The 22,419-nt window shown below is 37.7% G+C and overlaps 1 protein-coding gene and 1 pseudogene across 1 annotated transcript in view; both read right to left on the reverse strand.

The window, feature by feature from the left end:
• MORC1 (MORC family CW-type zinc finger 1) overlaps positions 1-21,994 on the reverse strand; it is a 156,393-nt gene extending 134,399 nt beyond the window's left edge. Inside the window, exons 1-5 of the mRNA XM_071220772.1 lie at positions 21,897-21,994; positions 20,783-20,817; positions 7,249-7,317; positions 2,178-2,268; positions 1,454-1,562 (exon numbers count right to left, since the gene is read on the reverse strand). Coding sequence (XP_071076873.1) covers positions 1,454-1,562; positions 2,178-2,268; positions 7,249-7,317; positions 20,783-20,817; positions 21,897-21,994 — 402 coding nt within the window. The remainder of the gene's footprint in view (positions 1-1,453; positions 1,563-2,177; positions 2,269-7,248; positions 7,318-20,782; positions 20,818-21,896) is intronic.
• Positions 8,629-13,900, reverse strand: LOC112320453 (mitochondrial-processing peptidase subunit beta pseudogene; annotated as a pseudogene).
• Positions 21,995-22,419: the final 425 nt, after the last annotated feature.

Genomic DNA, 22,419 nt, shown 5'->3' on the forward strand with positions numbered 1-22,419 from the left:
AGCAAAAAAGAAGAAGGAGGAGAAGCAGCAGCAGCAGCAGCAGCATTACAGGCTTGTTACATAGAGATATCCAGAAAAAATATCAAAAGTATTAGGTAATACTACTGAAAGAGACTGCCTCTGTGGAAATGGAAAGAGGTTGTTGGTTTTAGTAAAAACATTAAATGGTGGTATGGGGGGAATGGTCCATTTTAGAAAAGCTATAACCCCAAAGCTGTGGCCCAGTTTCACATGTCCTTTACATACATAAAGTACAACATAAATGTTTAACGCATCTCTTTGTCTCATGTCAACATCCCACTCAGCTACCCCCTATTGCTGCCCATTCCTATTACTCAGCCCCAGTCCACTGCAGCCAGTGAGTTCACTCCGCTCCTGCTGGGCAATCTCCCATTTTCACACTGCCCCTCCAAACTCCATGCTGTCTCCAGGTCTGAGACTGGCTGTATGCCACTGCCCTCCAGGAACCAGCCTTTACTCACTCCATAAAACCCTTATGGACCACTCAAGGTTCTCTAATGTCTCCACCCATATGACTGCTTTTGGCAATGTGTAACACATCGGGAAACACAATGTGTAACACAAAGCGGAAACACATCCTCATTGAACAACATTCTTTTTAAACACGTCCATTTTGGTTTTGGGTTTTTTTTTCTTTTTTATTCAATTTATTGGGGTGATATTCATTAATAAAATTATATTGGCTTCAAATATACAATTCTATAATACATCACCTATATATTGTATTGTGTGTTCACCACCCCAACTCTAGTGTAAACACCTCCATTTTGTTGTTTATCCAATTCATATGTGGCTGCCTTATTTTGCGACAGTGATGAAAACACTTTTATGGTCAGATGGTCTTCTGCTTGTTTCCTACCTTCCACAGAGTCTATCCAGTGCAGGGTAGACAACAGTTCCTCAACATGTATTTGATGTACTGAATCATAACTGATGCTCTTAATAGTAAATCATAACCAATGTTCTTAATAGTAAAACTCAGACACTGCAAATTAAAATCTCTGGGTCATCAAATGGAGTTGAAATTATGGTCACCCAAGTTATAGTTTTAAGACTATTTCAAATCTGATTTCTTTAGATTTTATATTCCAAGACTTTGAATCCAATATTGTATTTATTTTAAGACTGATAATCTGTTTATGGCACAAGAGGTAGCAATGTGTTGCAGACTTCTTCCAAACAAGTTCATTGTGCCAAAAGGAGCCTCTTGTTCTGGGAGATCTGGGTGTGCAGATAATGTAAATAAAGTTGTGAAAACTGCCTAGAAGTTAAAAACCCAAGAAAGAGTCAACAGGACAGGCCTCCAATGACCCTAGCCACCTTTTCTGATTTCCCAAACATACTTCTAAACTTCTAAATCATACTCAGAAAGAACTCATTCTAGAGAACAATGCCAATACCATTGGAATGGAAGAAAAATCTCAACTCTTACCTCACTCAGACCTTCTCCTTCACAGAAAGTCTGAGAAAAAAAAACACAGGTCATTGTTTCTTCCTTCTTTGTAAAAAGAATAAAGTCTTTTCCAATCCTCATGGATCCACTATAAAAAAATTCAAGAACATAACAGTTTACATATCAAACAATAAAAAGAAAGGTTTTCTCTTCATAGAAATAACTCCACTGTTTTGCTGACCCATCACCAAGAGGGTACAATATGATTTTGTTTTCTATGAGTAGAGCAGATGGATTTGAACTAATCCAGCCCCCCACTGCTGCTTGAGACATGACTTCTGGAGAGAAGGTGCTGTCTGGGGCTGAAGAAGAGAACTATCATCTGTCCCTGGCAGGAGCCACACTGATGATAGTGACCTGTGTCCTTTCGTTTCATCAGGACAGTCTACTGAGATAAGCCATGGACACAAATAATGCCTGTGCTAAACGATGTGTTGACAAACAATAAACCACGGAGATGTAATTAAGCTCTAGACTATAGATATTCCTGAAAGAAGATTCATCATCTATATGAAAATTAAATTTTAACATGTTGTAAAGATCTAAGACAGTTATGGGAATGGAGATTCCAAAGCAACATAGCACTCCTAAGTTAATATTCTTTTTAAAGTTTTACAAACTTGGACCATGTTGTATAAGACTGCTTGTAACTAAATATTGTTCCAATATCAATAATACATGCCTTAAAGAAAAAAACTGTCACCTTTTAAGACCATTGCCATATTGTCCAATAAACTTCAAGGGTGATAACCGTTTCTTGGACGTTCCAAAGTAAATGATATATGAGGCTTCCTCTGTAATACACAAAAATGTTTAAGGTGGTTAGGAATTATGAGTAGTTCATAAGAGCATGTCTCAGGGTGTTAGGACAGACCCACACGCTTGGGTCAGCCCAGAAACAAGGATCCTTGTCAGACTCCATAATCTCTGACCAGGATATTAATATTATTATATTGAAGGAGATCAGACAGACTTAGCCATGTGAATTTGAGCCAATAAGAGTTTAAAACTCTGAGGCTTAATTTCCTCATCTCCCTTAAAAGGGAAATACCGTATTTTTTTGGACTATAAGACACACACACCCCCAAATTTGGGAAGAAAATGGGTGTACATCTTATAGTCTGAATGCAGCTTACCTGGCTCACTGGGGCTGTGGGGGGTGGGCAGCGGTGGTGGAGTGGGGCTCTTTTTCCTATTTTCCTCCTCTAAAACCTAGGTGTGTCTTATGGTCTGGTACATCTTACAGTCCGAAAAATATGGTACTAACACAAATAACACAGTTGTTGATAAAGATAAATGAAATGAATTAAATAAGATCTAGTCTCCAAACCCTGGACATAACACATGGCACTTGATATATGCTAATAAATTTTTAGCATTATGATTATTTGTACCACTAGTAATTTTCTGTAAATTTGGCTTCTATTCAGCCCCCTTTGTGACTGAGAAGAAAGGAATGGCTCTGGTCTCATACTACCTGGGAAGCAAGGGCTACTTGTTCAAGACTTTTAGAGTGAGTTCCCTGTTTTCTTCAGGGCATTCTGGAATTCTAGAGAAAAATCTTCTAGATTTCAGAAAATATTAATACATACCTCCAGAAAGCTGCCATGTAAATGAGAAAAGACAGAAATGAGCCTACCGTTCTGGCCTACTTGAATTTATGCTCCCAAACTGTGCTGGGGACCCTGTGTCAGTCTGGGGCACACATGCTCTAGTTCAGTGGCACCTGGTATGGGATGTGTAAAAGCTTCCAGACACTCTGCTTGTCAGAAGCTAACCTGGCATTGAATCACATGTTCTTATACAGGAATGGAGATTAGGTAACACATAACCAAAATGACAGATTAGTTACAATTCATTGATAGTTTGGTATATTCTAGGTACTATGTTATATACATTACATGCACCATTTAATATTTACAACAAATCAGTGAGGGAGACAGTATTATTATTTGCCTGTTACAGATGAGGATATTGAGGTTGAAGGAGTTTATGTAGCCTTCCCAAGGTCACACTGGATGAATGCTACCACCTGGATTACAACCCAGATTTGTCAAAGACCACATCCCATGGTTTTCATTACACACCACACAGACTCCCATGTGTGGTGGCCAGAGCTCTGGGTAGAGGTCAGAACACTGACTCGGACAGACATGACCCTTGCCCTCAACAACTGTATGTCATGGTAAGAGAAACAGATTGAAAGAAGGAGGCAAATAAACAAGAACAGTTCTACAAGTGTTAAGTGAAGGTAACAAAACCAGGGTAATATGATGGTGAGTTAACAGGAGTGTGTCCCACAGACAGAATGATCATGGAAAGCTTCTTTATAAGGTGACAACTGAGATGAGATTCAAATGATGAAAGGGTGGCTGGGCTGCTATAAGCAAGGAGGTGAGGGATAAGAGAAAGGGTCAAAGGGCAAATAACACAAGAAATTGAAAGCATTACTAGGGAGCATAAATTTTACTCTGAAAGAATGAAAAAGCTCTAAAAGTTTTAATCAGCAGAATACTATGATATCATTTATGTTAAAAGGAAAAACGCACTCAGGGTATCTGTAGGGGGAAAAGACTGTCATATGACAAGACAGGAAGTGAAAGTTTGGAAATTCCTGCAGTCACCTTTAAGGATCAAGATTGATGTGACTCAGTTTGGACAACAGATAGATTCTATTTTCAGTCATTAGATAAACTCTTCCCTTTAACTTATTACTTAATTTCTAATCAGTGTTAATAAAGAATTGCTCTCTCAACACCAGTTGGCTTTTCTTAATACTACTCTATATGTCAACTGAAGTGTATTCCTTCTGAAGAACTGAGTATCTGTCACATTCTTGTGTTTTGATCATTTTGTTCATGGAGATATATAAAATGAATTGTCTCTTTTTTTAAAGAATTGTCTTAGAATATATCACATATTCTGTTAGTTATTTTACAAATTCATCCACTCATTTACTGATAGGCACATAGGTTGCTTCCAGCACTTGGCTATTGTAAACTGTGCTGCTATGAACATTGGGGTGCATAGGTTCTTTTGAATTGGTGTTTCAGGGTTCTTAGGATATAATCCCAGCAGTGGTATTCATTTACACAATGGAATACTATGCAGAAGAAAGAAAGAAGGAGCTCCTACCCTTCATGACGGCATGGATGGAACTGGAGAACATTATGCTAAGTGAAATAAGCTAAGTGGTGAAAGACAAATACCATATGATCTCACCTATAAGTGGAACCTAATCAACAAAACAAGCAAGCAAGCAAAATATAACCAGAAACATTGAATTAAAGAACAAAATGACAGCAACCAGAGGGGAGGAGGGAGAGGGATATTGAGGGAAAATAAGGGAAGGGCCATCAAGTAACATGTATAAAGGACACATGGACAAAGCCAAAGGGTGTAGTTTTGAGGGTGGGAGGTGGGGATGGGTGGGGCTGGGAACCAAGGTGGGGTGCAAATGGAGACAACTGAACTTAAACAACAATTAAAAAAAAAAGAATTCAGATAAGTGAACTTAACATAAAGCCTAGAAGTGAAAAATAAAACTGCTTTTTCTGCATGGATTTCTCACAAACTCTTCTCTCTTTTTTAGTTGAACAATAAAGAACCAACAATGTATTTTTTTTACTGTTGTTCAAGTACAGTTGTCTCCATTTTCACCCCACCATGCCCCCCCACCCATCCCCACCTCCTGCCTTCAGACCTTACCCTTTTGGCTTTGTCCATGTGTCCTTCATATATGTTCCTTGATGGCCCTTTCCCTATTATCCTCCATTATCCCTTCCCTCCTCCCTCCCCTCTGGTTACTGTAAGTTTGTTCTTTATTTCAATGTCTCTGTTTGTATTTTGCTTGCTTGTTTGTTTTGTTGATTAGGTTCTACTTATAGGTGAGATCATGTACTTTTTAATCAAAATGACCTGGAAAAAATCAAAACTATCCATACAAAGTGAGCAGGATACTTGAACACTTCTAAAGTTCCTAACAAATTATTCTTTGACTGTTCAGACCAAGGGGGAGCTTCCAAGACTCAGAAGAAGATAACTGCTGTACTGTGTATTCTCAGCTTCTATCAGCACAAAAGAGCATTCCTTCCTCTGGTGTGGAACTGCCCCGAACACTCCCATGGAGGAACTTAGTGAGTATAAGAATGCTCAGGAGCATAAAAAGGATCCAGTCAGAAACGAAGGATACTCTAATTGAAATAAAGAATAATTTACAGGGAAACAGCAGTACAGTGGATGAAACCAAGAGTCAAATTAATGATTTGGAACATAAGGAAGCAAAAAACAACCACAGAGAACAACAAGAAGAAAAAAGAATACCAAAAAATGAAGATAGTAAAAACAGCCTCTGGGACAACTTCAAGAGGTCCAACATTCACCCCATAGGGGTACTAGGAGGAGAAGAGAAAGAGAAAGAAATTGGAAATCTATCTGAAAATTTAGTGAAAGAAAACTTCCTTAATTTGGTGAAGGAAATAGGCATGCAAGTCCAGGAAGCACAGAGAGACCCAATTACGATGGATGCAAAGAGGCCCACCCCAAGACACATCATAATTAAAAAGCCAAAGGTTTAAGATAAAAAGAACTCTTAAAAGCAGCAAGAGAAGGAAATTAGTTACCAGATAGTTGCCAGATGAGACAGGGAGGAGGAGAATGGGTGAAGAGGTGAGGGAATGAAGAAGTACAAGTAGGTAGTTGCAGAACAGCCACGGGAATGTAAAGTACAGTGTAGGAAATGGAGCAGGACTTTCAAACCCACAGCCAGTGGGCCACGTATGGCCCAGTATAGATATGAATGGGGCCCAACAAAAAATTGTAAATTTACTTAAAATATTACAAGATTTTTTGTGATTATGCATTGCAATATATTTAATATGTGACCCAAAACAACTCTTCTTCCAGTGTGGCCCAGAATTGCCAAAAGTTTGGACACCCCTGGAGTAGTCAAATCATTTAGATGCATGACCCATGGACATGAACAATGGTGGGGGGATTGCCTGAGTGAGTGGGGGGTGCTGGGTGGAGGGGGCAAGAGGGAAAATTCAGGACAATTGCAATCGCATAATCAATAAAATATAATTTTTAAAAAAGAACTCAAGGTTAAGTAAGCTAGCCCAAATAACTCAAAGCCCTCAACAGAGAAAATAAATAACATTTCAACTCCACAACAAATAGGTATTATGCACCTACTTTGTGCTGGCTTTTTGCTAGCCTTGAAGATACAAAGATAATTCATGGAATGTATTGAAATGTATTCATTATGATGGGTACATTCAATTGAATCAACTAAACCAATGAACCTGCAAAGAAAAATCATGAACTGCTAAAAACAAGGAGGAGTGACCTCTGCCTCAAGGTTAAGCAGAAAACTTTAAATTGCCTAAAGGCACTGAAAACTGCCTCAGGGTTGTCACAAGCAATACCAGAAGGATGGTCTAAAAAAATGATCTCAGAATCCAACCAGTAACTGTTTGTATTCCATTTATTCCCAGATGTTTTTTTGTACAAGTAATCATGTAACTTCTGTCTTTCATTTTTCTGGCAATATTTATTTACATACTCTTTGTCCTGGTTTAGATGGTTGCAATGAATTTACTCTGTCAGCCGAAATATTTAAACTAAAAAGTTCAGTATGTTAACACTGGGGTTTATTTTCCCTAATAGCTCCATACCTGTTTTTGCACAGCTAGCTCAATTTACTTTTATTTATTTTATGGGTTTTCAGACTGTTTCCTCTAACAGCCAGTTAGGTATCAAGATAATTAACTTACCAGGGCTCATCCCACATCCATCATCCAGGAAGCACAACATGAATCCACCCTGCAGTTTTTCATTATCCACTGTAAGAGAAAGCAGTTATTACTAATAAATATTGGGCTTAATTTGTTCATCAGAAAGTCATGCTGCTCACATAATTATCTGTCCTCCTCAACTGCAGCCACTGAGTGACAGCACTATGGCGGCACAATGATAGCGCTCAGAACCCTGTTTTGACTACAATTGCACAAGAAATGGCCAGGAGAAAACAATCAAGACAAAAAAAGGCTTTGAGTTAATGTAAACCACCTACACATTAATAAATAATGTATACAGTATGACATGCCCAGCTCTAGAATTTGACTGGTCCTTCAGATTCCAAGTATTTCCTTCCTTTGGGAGGGAAGAAAGGTAGACAGTAATGTGACCCCAGGATCCCTCCATCCAAACTTATCAACCTATATTCCCTTCCACCAAAGCTCTAATTCTAAAGTCAATCCAGGCCATTCTTATTAAAGTCATCAAGCTATCTTCCAAGTAGTTAATTCCTGTAACAGCCATTTGAGCGTGCTTCTTTTGTGGTTGTTGCTGTAGATTTTTTGAGTTTATAGATTTTTACTTATTCCAATACCATGGTAGTCATGGGACCACAATTACAAAGTGGTGACCAGCCTTTGACACTTTTAGACCTCTGGCAGTTAGTAAAATCAACCCTTTCAGTAGTGTCTTTAATTACAGATTTATCCAATTTGAATGGTTTACATATTTAAACCAAACACTAGAAATATCTACCAATTCTAAATAACAACTTTCTCCCTAAGGAGTTGTCGAGATGGTAAAAGCAAAGAAAGACACTCAAGGGCAAGTACGGAATGCAAGTAGAGCCAAGAAATGACTTAGACAACCTTTGTTGTGTGTCTCTTTTTATAGTAAAACTGAAATACTTTACAAATTTTCATTCCTAAAATAAAGAAGAAACTGACAGTGACCAGAGGGGAGGTGGGAGGGGATAATGGGGGGGGGGGGGAATGGAAGGGCTGTTAAGGAACACGTATAAAAGACACATGGACAGAGCCAAAGGGGGATAGGATTGAGGGTGGGAGGTGGGGATGGGTGGGGCAGGGGGGTGGAGGGGGAAAATGGAGACAACTGTACTTGAAGAACAATAAAAAAATATATGGTTACAATTTAAAAGTATGCTCTTCCAGCTTGATTTCTCAGAGATCTACCATTCACTGTGGTAGTCTTACCCTTTGAAAGTCTCACACAGGATTTCATTCAAATTTCTGTATGTTCATTTTTATTTTTTTCTCTAGAGATTGATAGCTTAAAACTTGCCAATCCCTGTTAGTTTTATAAATATATATGTTCAAAATATTTTGATTAGGAGCATTTTAATCATGAAGCCAGCACATATTACTGTGAATCAAGTTAAAATCTGGAAGTTGCTCAGTGGGACCACCAGCAGCAATAGCTGGACTGTTATAAATATATTTGGTACACACTTCTCAAACTTTCTCGGCATTCACAGCATTAACTCTTGTGTCAAGCAGAGGATGGGATTTCTTCTATCACAGTATAACCCTTGCTTACCAGTATCTTCACAAAGTGGAGTGGAAACATTGAGTTGCAACAACATATTTGTTTCCAGGTTTTGGGCTCATGCAACTTCACTTTCAGTGACAATGGTACAGAGTCACATCCATTCTTTTTGAACAACATGTAGCATGTCTGCAATGGTGGCTGGTTTACAAACCATATGTGTTCCCCATAATCCTGTAGCTGTGTAAGAAGTGTTGAAAGACTGGAAGCTATGGAAGAGGTTGCCATGACAGGTAAGCTGGGCCAGCTTGCTAGATAAATTCATTCCTCCTCCTAAAGAGTGATCACAGTTGCCAATCTGTGTGTTTGCAAACATGTGACATATTGTATCTGGCTGTGCCCAACCAACAGCTATTGCAAAGTGTGCCAAAGGAATCTTGTCACTTCCCACTCAAATCTCACTTCCTGGGAATTTGCAGTGAGCCAGAGCCGGTACTTCTGCTTTGTATGTGGGCCAAGAGTCACCAAAATGAAACTTTGATAATTTGAGCAGTTCGTCATGGGAAATTCCTCCAGCAACAGCAAGTACTATCTTTGGTCCTTTATAATATGTGGTTATAAAATCCACTAAGTCCTTATGATTTATAAATTTTATATTTTAAGATCGTCCTAAAATTGTCCATTCAAGTGCAGTATTTTGATAAGCTGTGGCATGAAGATACTCAAAAACAACTTCTGGCAAATTGGTCTCAACTTCCTACATCTCTCTAAGGATTATTCCACATTCAAGTTCAATTTCTTGAGCTTCTTAGTGGCAGCAAATATTTGCCTCCTGAAGATTCAGGTGATTTTTGAAAACAGCTAAGTCACTGGGAATCAATTTTGATGATTACAAAATAGCACTAAGTTACATAATATTGCTTCTTTTAAAAAATTAAAAGGAGAACAAGATGGTAGCTGAGTATGTGGAAGCTACACTAACGTCCTCCCAGGACCAAACTGGAATTACAACTAAATTAAAGAAAAATCACCCTGAATTACAAACTGAACAGTAGCGGGAGAGAAGCCTTGTAACCAAGGACAGGCAGAAGAAACCACCTCACCACAATAAGACTGGTAGGGAGTGTGGAGGTGGGAGAAGACTGGCTGGGCTTCCAATACATACAAGCAATTTATCAGATAAAGAGTTTAGAGTAATGATTATAAGGATGCTGAACAGCATTTAAAAAGGCATACAAACCATAAAAAAGGACCAATCAGATAAAAAGAATGCAATATAAGAAATAAAAACTACACAAGAAGGAATAACCTGTATGTTAGATGAAGCAGAGGATTGAATGCTGAAATTGAAAGACAAAGTAAAAAAAGACACACAAGTAGAGCAGCAAAAAGAATAAAAAAGAACTAAAAAATATGAGAACTTAAGATATATTTAGGACAACATGAAGCATAACAACATCCACATCATGGGAATACCAGAAGGAAAAGAGAGCAAGCAAGGGACCAAGAACCTATTTGAAAAAATAATGACTGAAAACTTCCCTAATGCGGTGAATGAAAAAAAACAAAAAAAAACAAAAAAAAACAAACATGTCCAGGAGGCACAGAGAGTCCCAAAAATGGACCCAAAGGGGGCTATACAAAGACACATTATAATTAAAATGGCAAAACTAAGAGACAAGGAGAGGATCTTAAAAACTACAAGAGAAAAGCAGATAGTTACCTACAAGGGAGAGCCAATTAAACTGGCATCTGATTACTCAGCAGAAACATTTCACAGTGGCTGCACCAGTCTGCATTCCCACCAACAGTGCACTAGGGTTCCCTTTTCTCCACATCCTCTCCAACACTTGTTGTTTGTTGATTTGTTTATGATGGCCATTGTCATTGTGGTTTTAATTTGCATCACTCTAATGGCTAGTGATGCTGAGCACCTTTTCATAATAATCCCAAGAAACTGGAAACACCAATCCAAAAGAACATATGCACCCCAATGTTCACAGTAGCACAATTTACAATTGCCAAGTGCTGGAAGCAACCTAAGTGCCCATCAGTAAATGAATGGATCAAAAAAGAATGGTACATTTACACAATGGAATACTATGCAGCAGAAAGAAAGAAGGATCTCCTACCCTTCACAACAACATGGATGGAACTGGAGAGCATTATGCTAAGTGAAATAAGCCAGTGTGAAAGACAAATACCATATGATCTCACCTATAAGTGGAGCCTAATCAACGAAACAAAAAAGCAAGCAAAATATAACGAGAGACATTGAAATTAAGAACAATTTGACAGAAACCAGAGGGGAGGTGGGAGAGGATAATGGGGAGAAGGGTTTTCAGGAACAACTATAAAGGACACACGGACAAAACCAAGGGGGGATGGAATTAGGAGAGGGAGGTGGGCATGGCTGGGGTGAAGGGTAAATGCAGACAACTGTACTTGAACAACAATAAAATAATTAAAAATAAAAACAAAGAAACATTTCAGGCCAGAAGGGAGTGGCGTGAAATATTCAAGGAGATAAAAAGCAAGGATTTACAACCTAAAGGTTACTTTACCCAGCAAGGCTATCGTTTAAAATTGAAGGAGAAATAAGGAGCTTTTCAGACAAGAAAAAGCTAAAGAAGTTTTTTTTAACACCAAACCAGTACTACAACAAATGTTAAAGGTCTTGCTTTAAGAAGAAGAAGAGAAAGAAAAAGAAGAAGTAAAATAGTCTAACAATAAAGTGGCACTACATATGTTTCTGTCAATAATCACCTTAAATGTAAGTGGCTTAAATGCTCCAACCAAAAAACAGAGGGTAGCTGGATGGATAAGAAAATAAGACTCATAAATATGCTGCCTCCAAGAGACACACCTCAGATCAAAAGATACACACAGACTAAAAGTAAAGGGTTGGAGAAAGACAGTTCATGCAAATGGAAAGAAAAAGAGTTGGTGTAGCAATACTTATTTCTGACAACATAGACTTTAAAACCAACACTATAGTAAAAGACAAAGAGGTAGACTACATAATGATAACAGGAGCAATCCAACAAGGGGATATAACCCTAGTAAACGTCTATGCACCCAACATAGGAGCAGCTAAATATGTGAAGCATATCTTGATGGATGTAAGGGAGACATCAACAGAAATACAGTTATCGTCAGGGATTTTAACGCTGCATTGACTTCAATGGATAGATCTTCCAAAGAGACAGCAGCCGTAAACTACACACTAGATCAAATTTAATTGATCTAATTGTTGTCTTCAGAGCATTTCACCCCAAAGCAACAGAATATACATACTTCTCAGGTTCACTTGGAACATATTCTAGTATAGATCACATGTTAAGACAAAAAAACAAGTCTCAATAAATTTAAGAAGACTGAAATCATATTCAAGCATCTTCTCTGACTACAATGGTATGAAACTAGAAATCAATCACAAGGACACTGAAAAACATGCAAAGACATGGAAGCTAAATAACATGTTATTAAATAATGAATGGATCAACAACAAGATCAAGGAAGAAATCAAAAGATACCTTGAAACAAATGAAAATGAGAACAAAACAATCCAAAATGTGTGGGACATTGGAAAGGAATCCCCTAAGAGGGAAATTCATAGCATTACAGGCCTATCTCAAAAAACAAGAAAAAGGTCAAATAAACAATCTAATTTCACACTTAAAGGAACTTGAAAAAGAACAACAAACAAAGCCCTAAGTGGGTAAAAAAGGAAATCATAAAGATCAGGGCAGAAATAAATGAAATAGAATCTAAAGAAAGACACAAAAGATCAATGAATCCAAAAGTTGCTTCTTTCAGAAGATAAATAAGACTGACAAACCTTTAACCAGACTCATCAAGAAGAAAAGATCCAAATAAATAAAATCTGGAATGAGAGAGAAGAAATAACAACTGAGACCAAAAAGATACAAAGGATTGTAATATTATAAACAGCTATATGCCAACTGGACAACCAGGATGAAATGCAGAAATTCCTAGAAACATACAATCTTCCAAAACTAAATCAGGAAAAATGAGACTCTGAATAAACAGATTACACTTAGTGAAATTAAAGCAGTAATCAAAAAACTACCAACAAACACCCTCAACCAGATGGCTTCACAGGTGAATTTTACCAAACATTCTGAGAAGAACTAACAGCTCTCCCTGTCAAATTATTTCAAAAAATTCAAGAGGAGGGAAGGCTCCCAAGCTCATGTTATGAGGCCAACATTATCCTAATTCCAAAACAGTAAAGACACTACAAAAAAAAAATTATAGGCCAATATCTCTGATGAACATAGATGCTAAACTCCTCAACAAAATATTAGCAAACAGAATCCAGCATAGCATCAAAAAGATCATATACCATATGTGTAAATATGTGGTATTTATTCTGGGAATATAGGGTTGGTACAACATTTGCAAATCAAAAAATGTGATTCACCACATAAACAAAATGAAGGAAAAAACCACATGATCATATCAATAGATGCAGAAAAAGCATTTGATAAAATCCAGCACCCATTTATGATGAACACTCAGCAATGTAGGAATAGAGGGAACATACCTAAACATAATGAAGACTATATATATGACAAACCCACCACCAACATTATACTGAACAGGCAAAAACTGCAAGTGTTCCCCTTAACATTGGGAACAAGATAGAGGATGTCTGCTTTCCCCTCTCTTATTCCACATAGTACTGAAAGTCCTAGCCACCGCAATCAGACAAAAAGAAGAAATAAAAGGCATCCAAATTGGAAAGGAAGAAGTAAAACTCCGATTATTGCAGACAACATGATACTGTATATATAGAACCCTAAGAATTCCACCAAGAAATCACTAGGAGTGATAAATGAATTCAGTAAAATAGCAGGATACTAAATTAATATCCACAAGTCAGTTGAATTTGTATATCCCAATAATGAACTATCAGATAGGGATATTAAGAAAACAATCTCATTCACAATTGCTTCAAAAAGAATAAGATACCTAGGAATAAATTTAACCAAAGAAGTAAATGACCTGTACTTGGAAAATTATAAGACATTGAAGATACAAATAAGTGAAGCACATACCATGTTCATGGATAGGAAAAATTAACATCAAGTTGTCCATGCTACCGAAAGCAATCTATAGATTCAATGCAATTCTAATCAAGATTCCAATGATGTATTTTATAGAACTAGAACAAATATTTCAAAAATTTATATGGAACCACAAAAGACCCCAAATAGCAACAGTGATCTTGAGAGAGAAAAATAAAGTTGGAGGAATCACACTACCTAATACGAAACTATACTATAAGGCCATAGTAATCAAAAGATCTTGGTACAGGCATAAAAACATATAGCTCAATGGAACAGAGAGCCCAGAAATAAACCCACGCCTTTATATCCACTAATTTTTAACAGAGGAAGCAAGCACATTCAGTGGGCAAAAGATAGTTTATTCAATAAATGGCACTGGGAAAATTGGACAGATACGTGCAGAAAAACTAGAAGCCAGACCAACTTTTTATGCTACAAACAAGAATAAATTCAAAATGGATTAAAGACAAATATTAGACCCCGAGCCATAAAAATCCTAGAAGAAAAAAGCAAATACATCTTCTCAGGCAAGGGAAATGTAAAAATAAAGAAATGTGACTACAACAAACTAAAAGGTTTTGCACAGCAAAGGAAAAAATATTGCACAGCAAATGAAAAAAATAAAAGACAACCCACTGAATTGGAAAACATATTCTCTGATACATCTGATAAGGAGTTAATATCCAAAATTTATAAAGAATTTACAAAACTCAACACCAAAAAAATAAACCACCCAATTAAAAAATGGGCAAAGGACCTGAACAGATGCTTCTCCAAAAAGGACATGCAGTTGACTAATACACATGAAAAGATGTTCAACATCACTAATCATTAGAGAAAATCAAATTAAAACCACAATGAGATATCACCTCACACTGGTGACAGTGGCTATCATTAATTCACCTACAAACAAGTGCTGGCAAGGATGTGGAGTAAGAGGAATCCTTTTGTGCTGTTGGTGGGAATACAAATTGGTGCAGCCACTGTGGAAAGCAGTACGGAGTTAACTCAAAAAAATTTAAATGTATATGTTGTTTGACCCAGCAATCCCAATTGTGAGAATACATCCAAAGCAACCCAAAACACTAATTTGAAAGAACATAAGCACCCCTATGTTCTTATAGAGTTATTTACAATTGCCAAGATATGGAAGCAGCCCAAGTGTCCATCAGTAGGATGAGTGGATAAAACAACTATGGGACATTTACACAATAGGATACTATTCAGTCATAAAAAAGAAGAAAACTTTATCCTTTGTGACAGCATGAATAGACCTGGAGAGTATTATACTAAGTGAAATAAGCCAGTCAGAGAAAGATAAATACCATATGATTTCACTCATATGTAAAAACTAATAAACAATCTAAACCAGCAAGCAAAATAGAGACAGACTCAGAGAGAGCAGGCTGACAGCTATGGGCGTGGGGAGGTTTGGGGTGGAGGGATTGAGCAAAATGGAAAAAGGACTCATGGAGATGGACAATAGAGTGCTGATTGTGGGGATAACAGGAATAAATGGTAATGGGGAAAAAAGCAAATGAAATTTTAAAAACTGAAAGATATAACTAACAGTAATAAGACTAATTTTAACACAGTGTGTAATCTGGTCCTGGGAGTAATTTCGACATCTGGGTATGAGTTCCAGCACATCTTTTTTTTTTGTAACAGCTTTATTAAGAAATAGCTTACATATAAAATACCCACTGAAGTATCACCACAGTCAAAGTAGTGAAGACATTCATCCCCCAAGATGTTTCCTCGTATCCCTTTTAATATCCCCCTTCTGCCCCTCTGTGTCCCATCACTCTCACTCACCCCCAGGTAGCCACTGATTTGCTCATTTGGTTCCTGCAGATTAATTTCTAGCACGTTTGTTAAGTCATCTGTGTGCAATGGTCCCCTCTTTGTGTCATGTTAACAATTCAACAATATTCAAGTTAGTCCATGAGTAAATATATAATAAACATACCTAAGATTTCTGGCTTCATAATTTTATGTTAATGCCCATTTATACCCCCTATATGCTCTAACTCACTTCCTGTCCTCAAACCCTTTAGGTCTTCCCTCCCATCTCAGTTTCCCAGTTTTTTCTCTCTGCATGGTCTTCTGGTTGGCTTACCTCAACTTCTATGTCAGAATATTTCTCCTTTCCAATGCCCTTTAAACATTTGCTCAGTTCAGCCCTCCCTCTTACAGACTCTGACATTTCTCTGCCATTCAACTAGGGGGTTCAACTCTTGTTGACTTGAGCAAAATGCAGTAATTCTTGATCTTGACTGCACATTCGAATCATCTGGAAATATTCTCAATGAATTGATCTTGGATAGGGTTCAAGAATAAAAGCCCCACCCCCCAATTATCCTAATGTTTATAAGAATTGGCAGCCACCTGATGCAAGCATCAGGCAGCTCTGCATAGTTGTAAGAATTGATTTTGCAGCTCTCGATATACAGTTCTCACGAAAGAAGGTTGCACAAAGGGCATTTTTTCAGCATGTAAGTGGGAAAGACTCAGAATTCCCAAGATGCACATAGAGTACTTACTTTTTCTATAAATCCCAATGAAGTGTGCAGACGACCATAGCCTTAAATTTCAATATTCCCCAACTATCCACCCTAAAGCTTGGCCTTATTTCAATTTCTTATAACTATGTATTTCAGAGAGATTTTCATTACCTCTTAATATGCATGTCCAAAACAAACCACACCACCTCTCCGTCACCTGATTCACTCCTGCTCCTAGTGTTTTCTGTTCCATGAATGCCATCACCCTGCCATTAAGCTTCAGCTGCCCAAGTCAAAACCTCTGGATAAGCAAGTTCACCATCTCCTCACCCCATTTGCAGACAAGTCCTCTCAATGCCACCTCCCTAATGTCTCTCAAATTTGACCACTTTCTTCATCGCTACTACACTGTTTTAGTTCAGGAAACTATCATCTCTTCTCTGGATTACAGCAACATCTCCTTAACTCTTAGCTCCCCCTAAAAGCAGAACATGCACACAGCCCGCAGCCAGCTGTGTATTGCACTACTCTCCTGCTCCCCACTGCCCACAGGATAAAACCCAAACCAGTTAACAAATCTCACTTACCTGTTAAAACCTGGCCCTCCTACCTCTCTAGGATGGTTAATTTTATGTGTCAACCTGGCTAAGCTGTGGTACCCAGTTATTTGGTCAAACACTAGACTAGACATTGCTATGCAAGTATTTATGAATATAATTAACATTTTCCATCAGTTTACTATAACTAAAGCAGATCACCCTTGATAATGTAGGTGGGCCTCATCTAATCAATTGAAGATCTTAAAAGCAAAGACTGAGGTTTTGCAAAGAAGCAGCAATTTTCTGCCTCAAAAATCTGACACAGAAACTCTACATGAGTTTTGGGTTTCTGGTCTTCCCTGAAGATTTAGAACCCCAGACAGCAATATTTGCATATCCAGCCTGCCAAGTGCCCCACAGATTTCAGACTTGCTGGCCGCACAACTATGTAAGCCAAATATATATATTGAATTTATACATATATACACATATATGTATATATAATAATTATATAAATATATAATGTATACATAAACCATATCATATCTAATATGTATGTGTATTATATATACATACTATATTTAGAGAGGAGGGAGAGAGACAGACAGAGGGGGCAGTTTCTATCTCCTACTAGCTCTGTTTCTCTGAAGACCTCTGCCTAACACACTCTCCAAGCTCATCGCTAATCACCCCTCCCCCATCCTTACAGCAATCTTCTACTTCCACACAAATAATACCCTTAAACTGAATCTTGAACATATCAAACATTTTACAAATATGTCAGTGTTCTAGGGTCTCTCCAGATTGAAGCCACTGCACACACAGAACTCTTTTGCCCTTCCTATCCTTGACTCACCAGTCCAAGGCCTATTTAGGTCTTTAGTTCATTTAAGATTTCTTCTAGGGAGCTTTCCTAATCCTTCCATGTCACCAGGTACTTATAACGAATGTTTTCTTTATCATTTGTCTTCCTCATCTTTCACAGTATATTTAAATACCTATTCACACATCTATTTCTCTTTCAGACTAGCAGTTACACTCTTTGGAATAAAGCTGCCTCAGAGCTATGATGAAAGCTATGGATCCTCTACTCATACAAATGCAGATACATACCATAGTTTCCATGCACCCCTATGCTAGGATGCCAGTTCCTTAAAAGCAGGCACACTGTGTACTCAGCACTCAGCCAGCCTCTTGGTAAGCACTAGAAAAATGTACTGAATGCATAACCATGTTTACCAGAACTAATACACACACAAGGATAAAACACCCATGGATACATGTATATTTAGTTTGAGTTGTATAGCCCTCAAGTTACTTGAATAAAATCTTAGACTGGAGACTAATTCAGAGGCTTCAATAAATAATTTGAAAATTAGCCCAATACCTCAATTAACTATGCAACCCCATACCAATTCTATCTATTGGTGCATAACCCCTGGCCCTGGTTTGTTTGTTTGTTTGTTTGTTTGTTTGGAAAAATTAATTTGCTAGGTTTATGGTCATATTATGGTTTACTTCAGTTAAAAAAAACTTTATAATATAAAAACGTAGTATAAAACCAAAACCACAAGTTCAGTTTTTCACGAAACCCATGTAACCTAAAGAAAAAAATGCCATTCTGAATGCAAATTGCAAAGATTCTTTTTTAGCTGTCATGACCATAACAAGTGCTGGAGAACGTGAGATAAACACTGTCCTGTCCTGCTTGGCGTCCTGTCACAAACACAAAAAAAGACAATGTGTGAGTGCTGACTACATTTGTTGTACTCTGTGATTCCACCCAATTCCTCTCAACCCTTTATCAGCAACGTGATCTGAATGAAGCACAGTTTAATTCTCTTTTCCCTTCTCCACTTCTAGGCTCACTGCCCTAGTTCAAACCCTCCTGAAATCTTACTTAGGTCAATTCCATGGCCCCGCCTCCCGGCTATGCCTTCTTTCACACCTCTACAGGCTGTCCTGTGTGCTGTTGCTGGAGTATCTTTAAAAAAGGACAAAAGAGCATTTCTAACTTGTCAAATGACATTGCTCAAAGTTATTCAATGGTCCACTGTTTACTGAAAGAAAAAAATAAATTCTCAGTGTGGTATTCAAAGTGATCATCCATTTGGAGCTAGCACTTAGCTCTAGTCAGCCTACCTTGTCATTGTTCCCTGAATACTTTTTCCCAAAGTGTCTACATGACTGGATCTTTCACATCATTCAGGGTTTTGCTGAAGTCATCTGTTTAGCTGATTTCCCTTATCACCCCATGAAAAACAGTCCATCTTGTCCATCACTCTCTGTTCTTTCATCCCGCTCTGGTTTTTTTTCCTTTCAGCACTCATCACTGCCTGGTGCGTTATGTATTTGTTCGCTTCTTCACTGTCTCTCTCCCTTAGAAGGCATGCTTCATGAGGACACTGGCTTAATCAAGTATCTTGCTCAATGCTCTATCCCCAGCACCTAGAATAATTACTTGGCTCTTTCATGATAGGCCCTTATTTGTTACTGAATAAATGAATGAACCTCTTGACTAGTCTAACTCTATTCTTCTTCTCACAGTAATGCCTCAGATAAGAATATTCTTTTCTTCCTATACTACTTGACACAAATCACATCCATATTTCCAGTCCTAGCTCTTAACACGAGGCATTCTTTCTCTTTGTTACTGCCATACTCCAAGTCCCTCCTGGGCAAGAGCCACTTACTCTATTTTACTTTCTGTAACTGGATAGATAAGGGAAGATGACTTCTTCTCCACTACTGCTCTTTCCTTCGGTGTGGAGTGGAGTTCAATGAGTTACTAAAGAGGCCCTTTTCAGTCCCTTGACTCACTTTTCCCCTGTAGTAGTGAGCTCATTATCTGGGGAGGCTCCCCGTTCAGATGTCTCATGTTCCTTCTTAGGAGTGAGCTGCCTGCAGAGGCCACGAGGTCCTCTCCCTCTCCTCCTGGCACACCAGCTCCAGGGGGAAGCCTGGCTCCACTGGTGGGGTTTGATCAAGCCTGCTAGCTCTCTCACACTAAGCTCCATACTCCAACCTGGCACTTATCAGTAATAAAGAAAGACTCTTGTATTTCTCACTTTTCAGAACTTGGAGAGTAGAAAGGGAAGAATATTGTCACTTATAATGTTTCATCAGACCTCTCTCCCTTGTGAACCCAAGGCACTCAAATGCATAGGATCTCAAATACTTAGAAAATTGAATTGAACTGAGTTGCTTTTTAAATATAGGTATGGATTTCCATCACGGACCATATTCTTTAGCCTGTGACCACTAGCCAACATTTCCAGGAGATCTGACAGAATTGGGAATGAGGATCAGTTTTAACAACACGCGTGTTTCCCTAAGTAGTGTTAACTATAGGACAGGGTGGCTGACCTACCTTCATCTGCATCACATTGTAGTGACATGAACTAATAAGTTCAATAAATACTTGGTGACGAAAAATGAAGTCAATGAAGAACACATATTGGTGTGAACTTTACGACACTCAAACACACTGCACATTCATTTGTGCATTCGGAAACTGTGACAAGTTCAGAATGATGTCTATTTAATTATAAATACTTGTTAGGCTAATATGCTTTTTAAAATAAAACTGTTTTCTCATGGCAGACAGACTGTTCCAAATTACTGACACTTTCACAAAACCCTGAAAGGGCTAATTTCGTAAATGGGCCCTCTAACAGGTGAACAATGTCACTCTTGCAGTGTATTTTTCTCAACCTGGCAACCCACAGGGTCACTGTGGTCACCAAGCACTTACACTACATTAAAGATCTATGGAATGAAATAAAGATGGATTTCATGAAATAAAATAAAAGCAAAATAAGTTCAGGCTTTCCCATTACAAGAAAAGAAGAAAGCAAATCTGCTCACCTGAAAACACATCAAGTCTTGCAGCCCCTGCATCTCTGGAAACAATATAAAAATATCATTGTTTCAATGTGAATTTTTTTAATTATATTAATCTGAATTGCTTATGTGAAGTATAACCTATTATCATGCAACAAACAATAAAGAAATCCACTTAAATTGCCTCAGGAACAACCTAATTACTAAAATGTTTCACTCTGCATTTATATACTAAGACCTATGATCACTCATAATTTGAGAATGTTACAAAGCCTGAAACTCAGAGAGTTAAAAAATAGATGGAATTAATGGTACTTTCATGAAAAGCCTAACAAAGTAGATACAAATGTTTTTAAAAACTGATTGGAGAATAATCCAGAAGTCAGACAACAATTTCCATGATATATTTTAATTTTTTTTAATTAAAAAGAAACAGCAAATTACTAAGCAATAATGTACTGTATAAACACATTTTTAAAAACATACATAGTATACATGTGCATATCTGTAATTAAAGAAATGAAAATGTTAGCAGTGGTTTTCTATAAGTCAGACATTGGGAAAACCATATAGCCAATGGGCTGAACCTGGCCCACCAACTGGTTTTGTAAATAACTGGAACACGGTCACTCCCTTTACTGACATCTCGTCTGTGGCTGCCTTCACACGGCAATGGCAGAGTTGAGTCATTTCAGCAGAGAATGCATGGCCCACAAAGGTGAAAATACTTCCTATCTGGCCTCCTACAACGAAGTATGTGGACCCGCACTCTTGTTATAAGATTGCTGGGTGAGTTTCTCTTTTTGTTTTCTCTTACTTTTCTATAATTCACAGATATTATTTGTGCATTTTTAAAGTAAAAATTTAAAAAAGAAAGGAGAAAGACCCAAAAGATCCTGGCTTCAGTAGCAAAGGTATGAGAGAAAGGAGAAAAAATAATGAGAAATAATGTCTTAGATGTGGAAGAGGACATAAAAGGATGCTCACAATAAAAAAAAAAAAAAAAAAAAAAAAAAAAAAAAAAAAAAAAAAAAAAAAACCACCAGTCAGTTGTATGGGAAAATCTGAGTCTCTCCACAAATTTCCAACAATTCCAACCCCAAACTACCCCATATAAAACTGAATATGTGCACTGTACTTGTTATACATGCCTAGTTTCAAAGTTAGCTCCTTAGCTCCTTTCTCTAACCAAGCGCTCCTTCTAAGCTCCAGAAATTCTGATGTTAGCACCGCCATTTCTTGAGCAATTTCTATGTGTCAGGTAAGCAATGAAAGAAATATTTTTGAACTATTTTTATTTTGAATATTAGAAGGATTCTCTTCTAATCCTCACCACAATCACATGAAACTTAGGTATCCTTATTTCCATTATGTAATTATACATTTTACAAAGTACCATGTACACAATAGGTGCTCAATAAATGCCACTGTACTGAAAGTTTTAAGAGAAACAGTTTCCTTACACAGAAATTCCAGGGGTACAAGGCATAGAACAATAATTCACCTTTATAGCATATTAAGACCTTGTAATTTAGCCCAGGTTAACTTCTCTCTGAACAGCTGCTGGATTTGGCAGAGGCTCCTAACCACACCTTCCTATACTGCCACTTATTTTTCTTTTCCTTTTACAGCATTTCTTTAATGTCTTCCAGTTGTACTTC

Source organism: Desmodus rotundus, chromosome 2 (assembly GCF_022682495.2).
Source record: "Desmodus rotundus isolate HL8 chromosome 2, HLdesRot8A.1, whole genome shotgun sequence".
NCBI classification, from domain to species: Eukaryota; Metazoa; Chordata; class Mammalia; order Chiroptera; family Phyllostomidae; genus Desmodus; species Desmodus rotundus.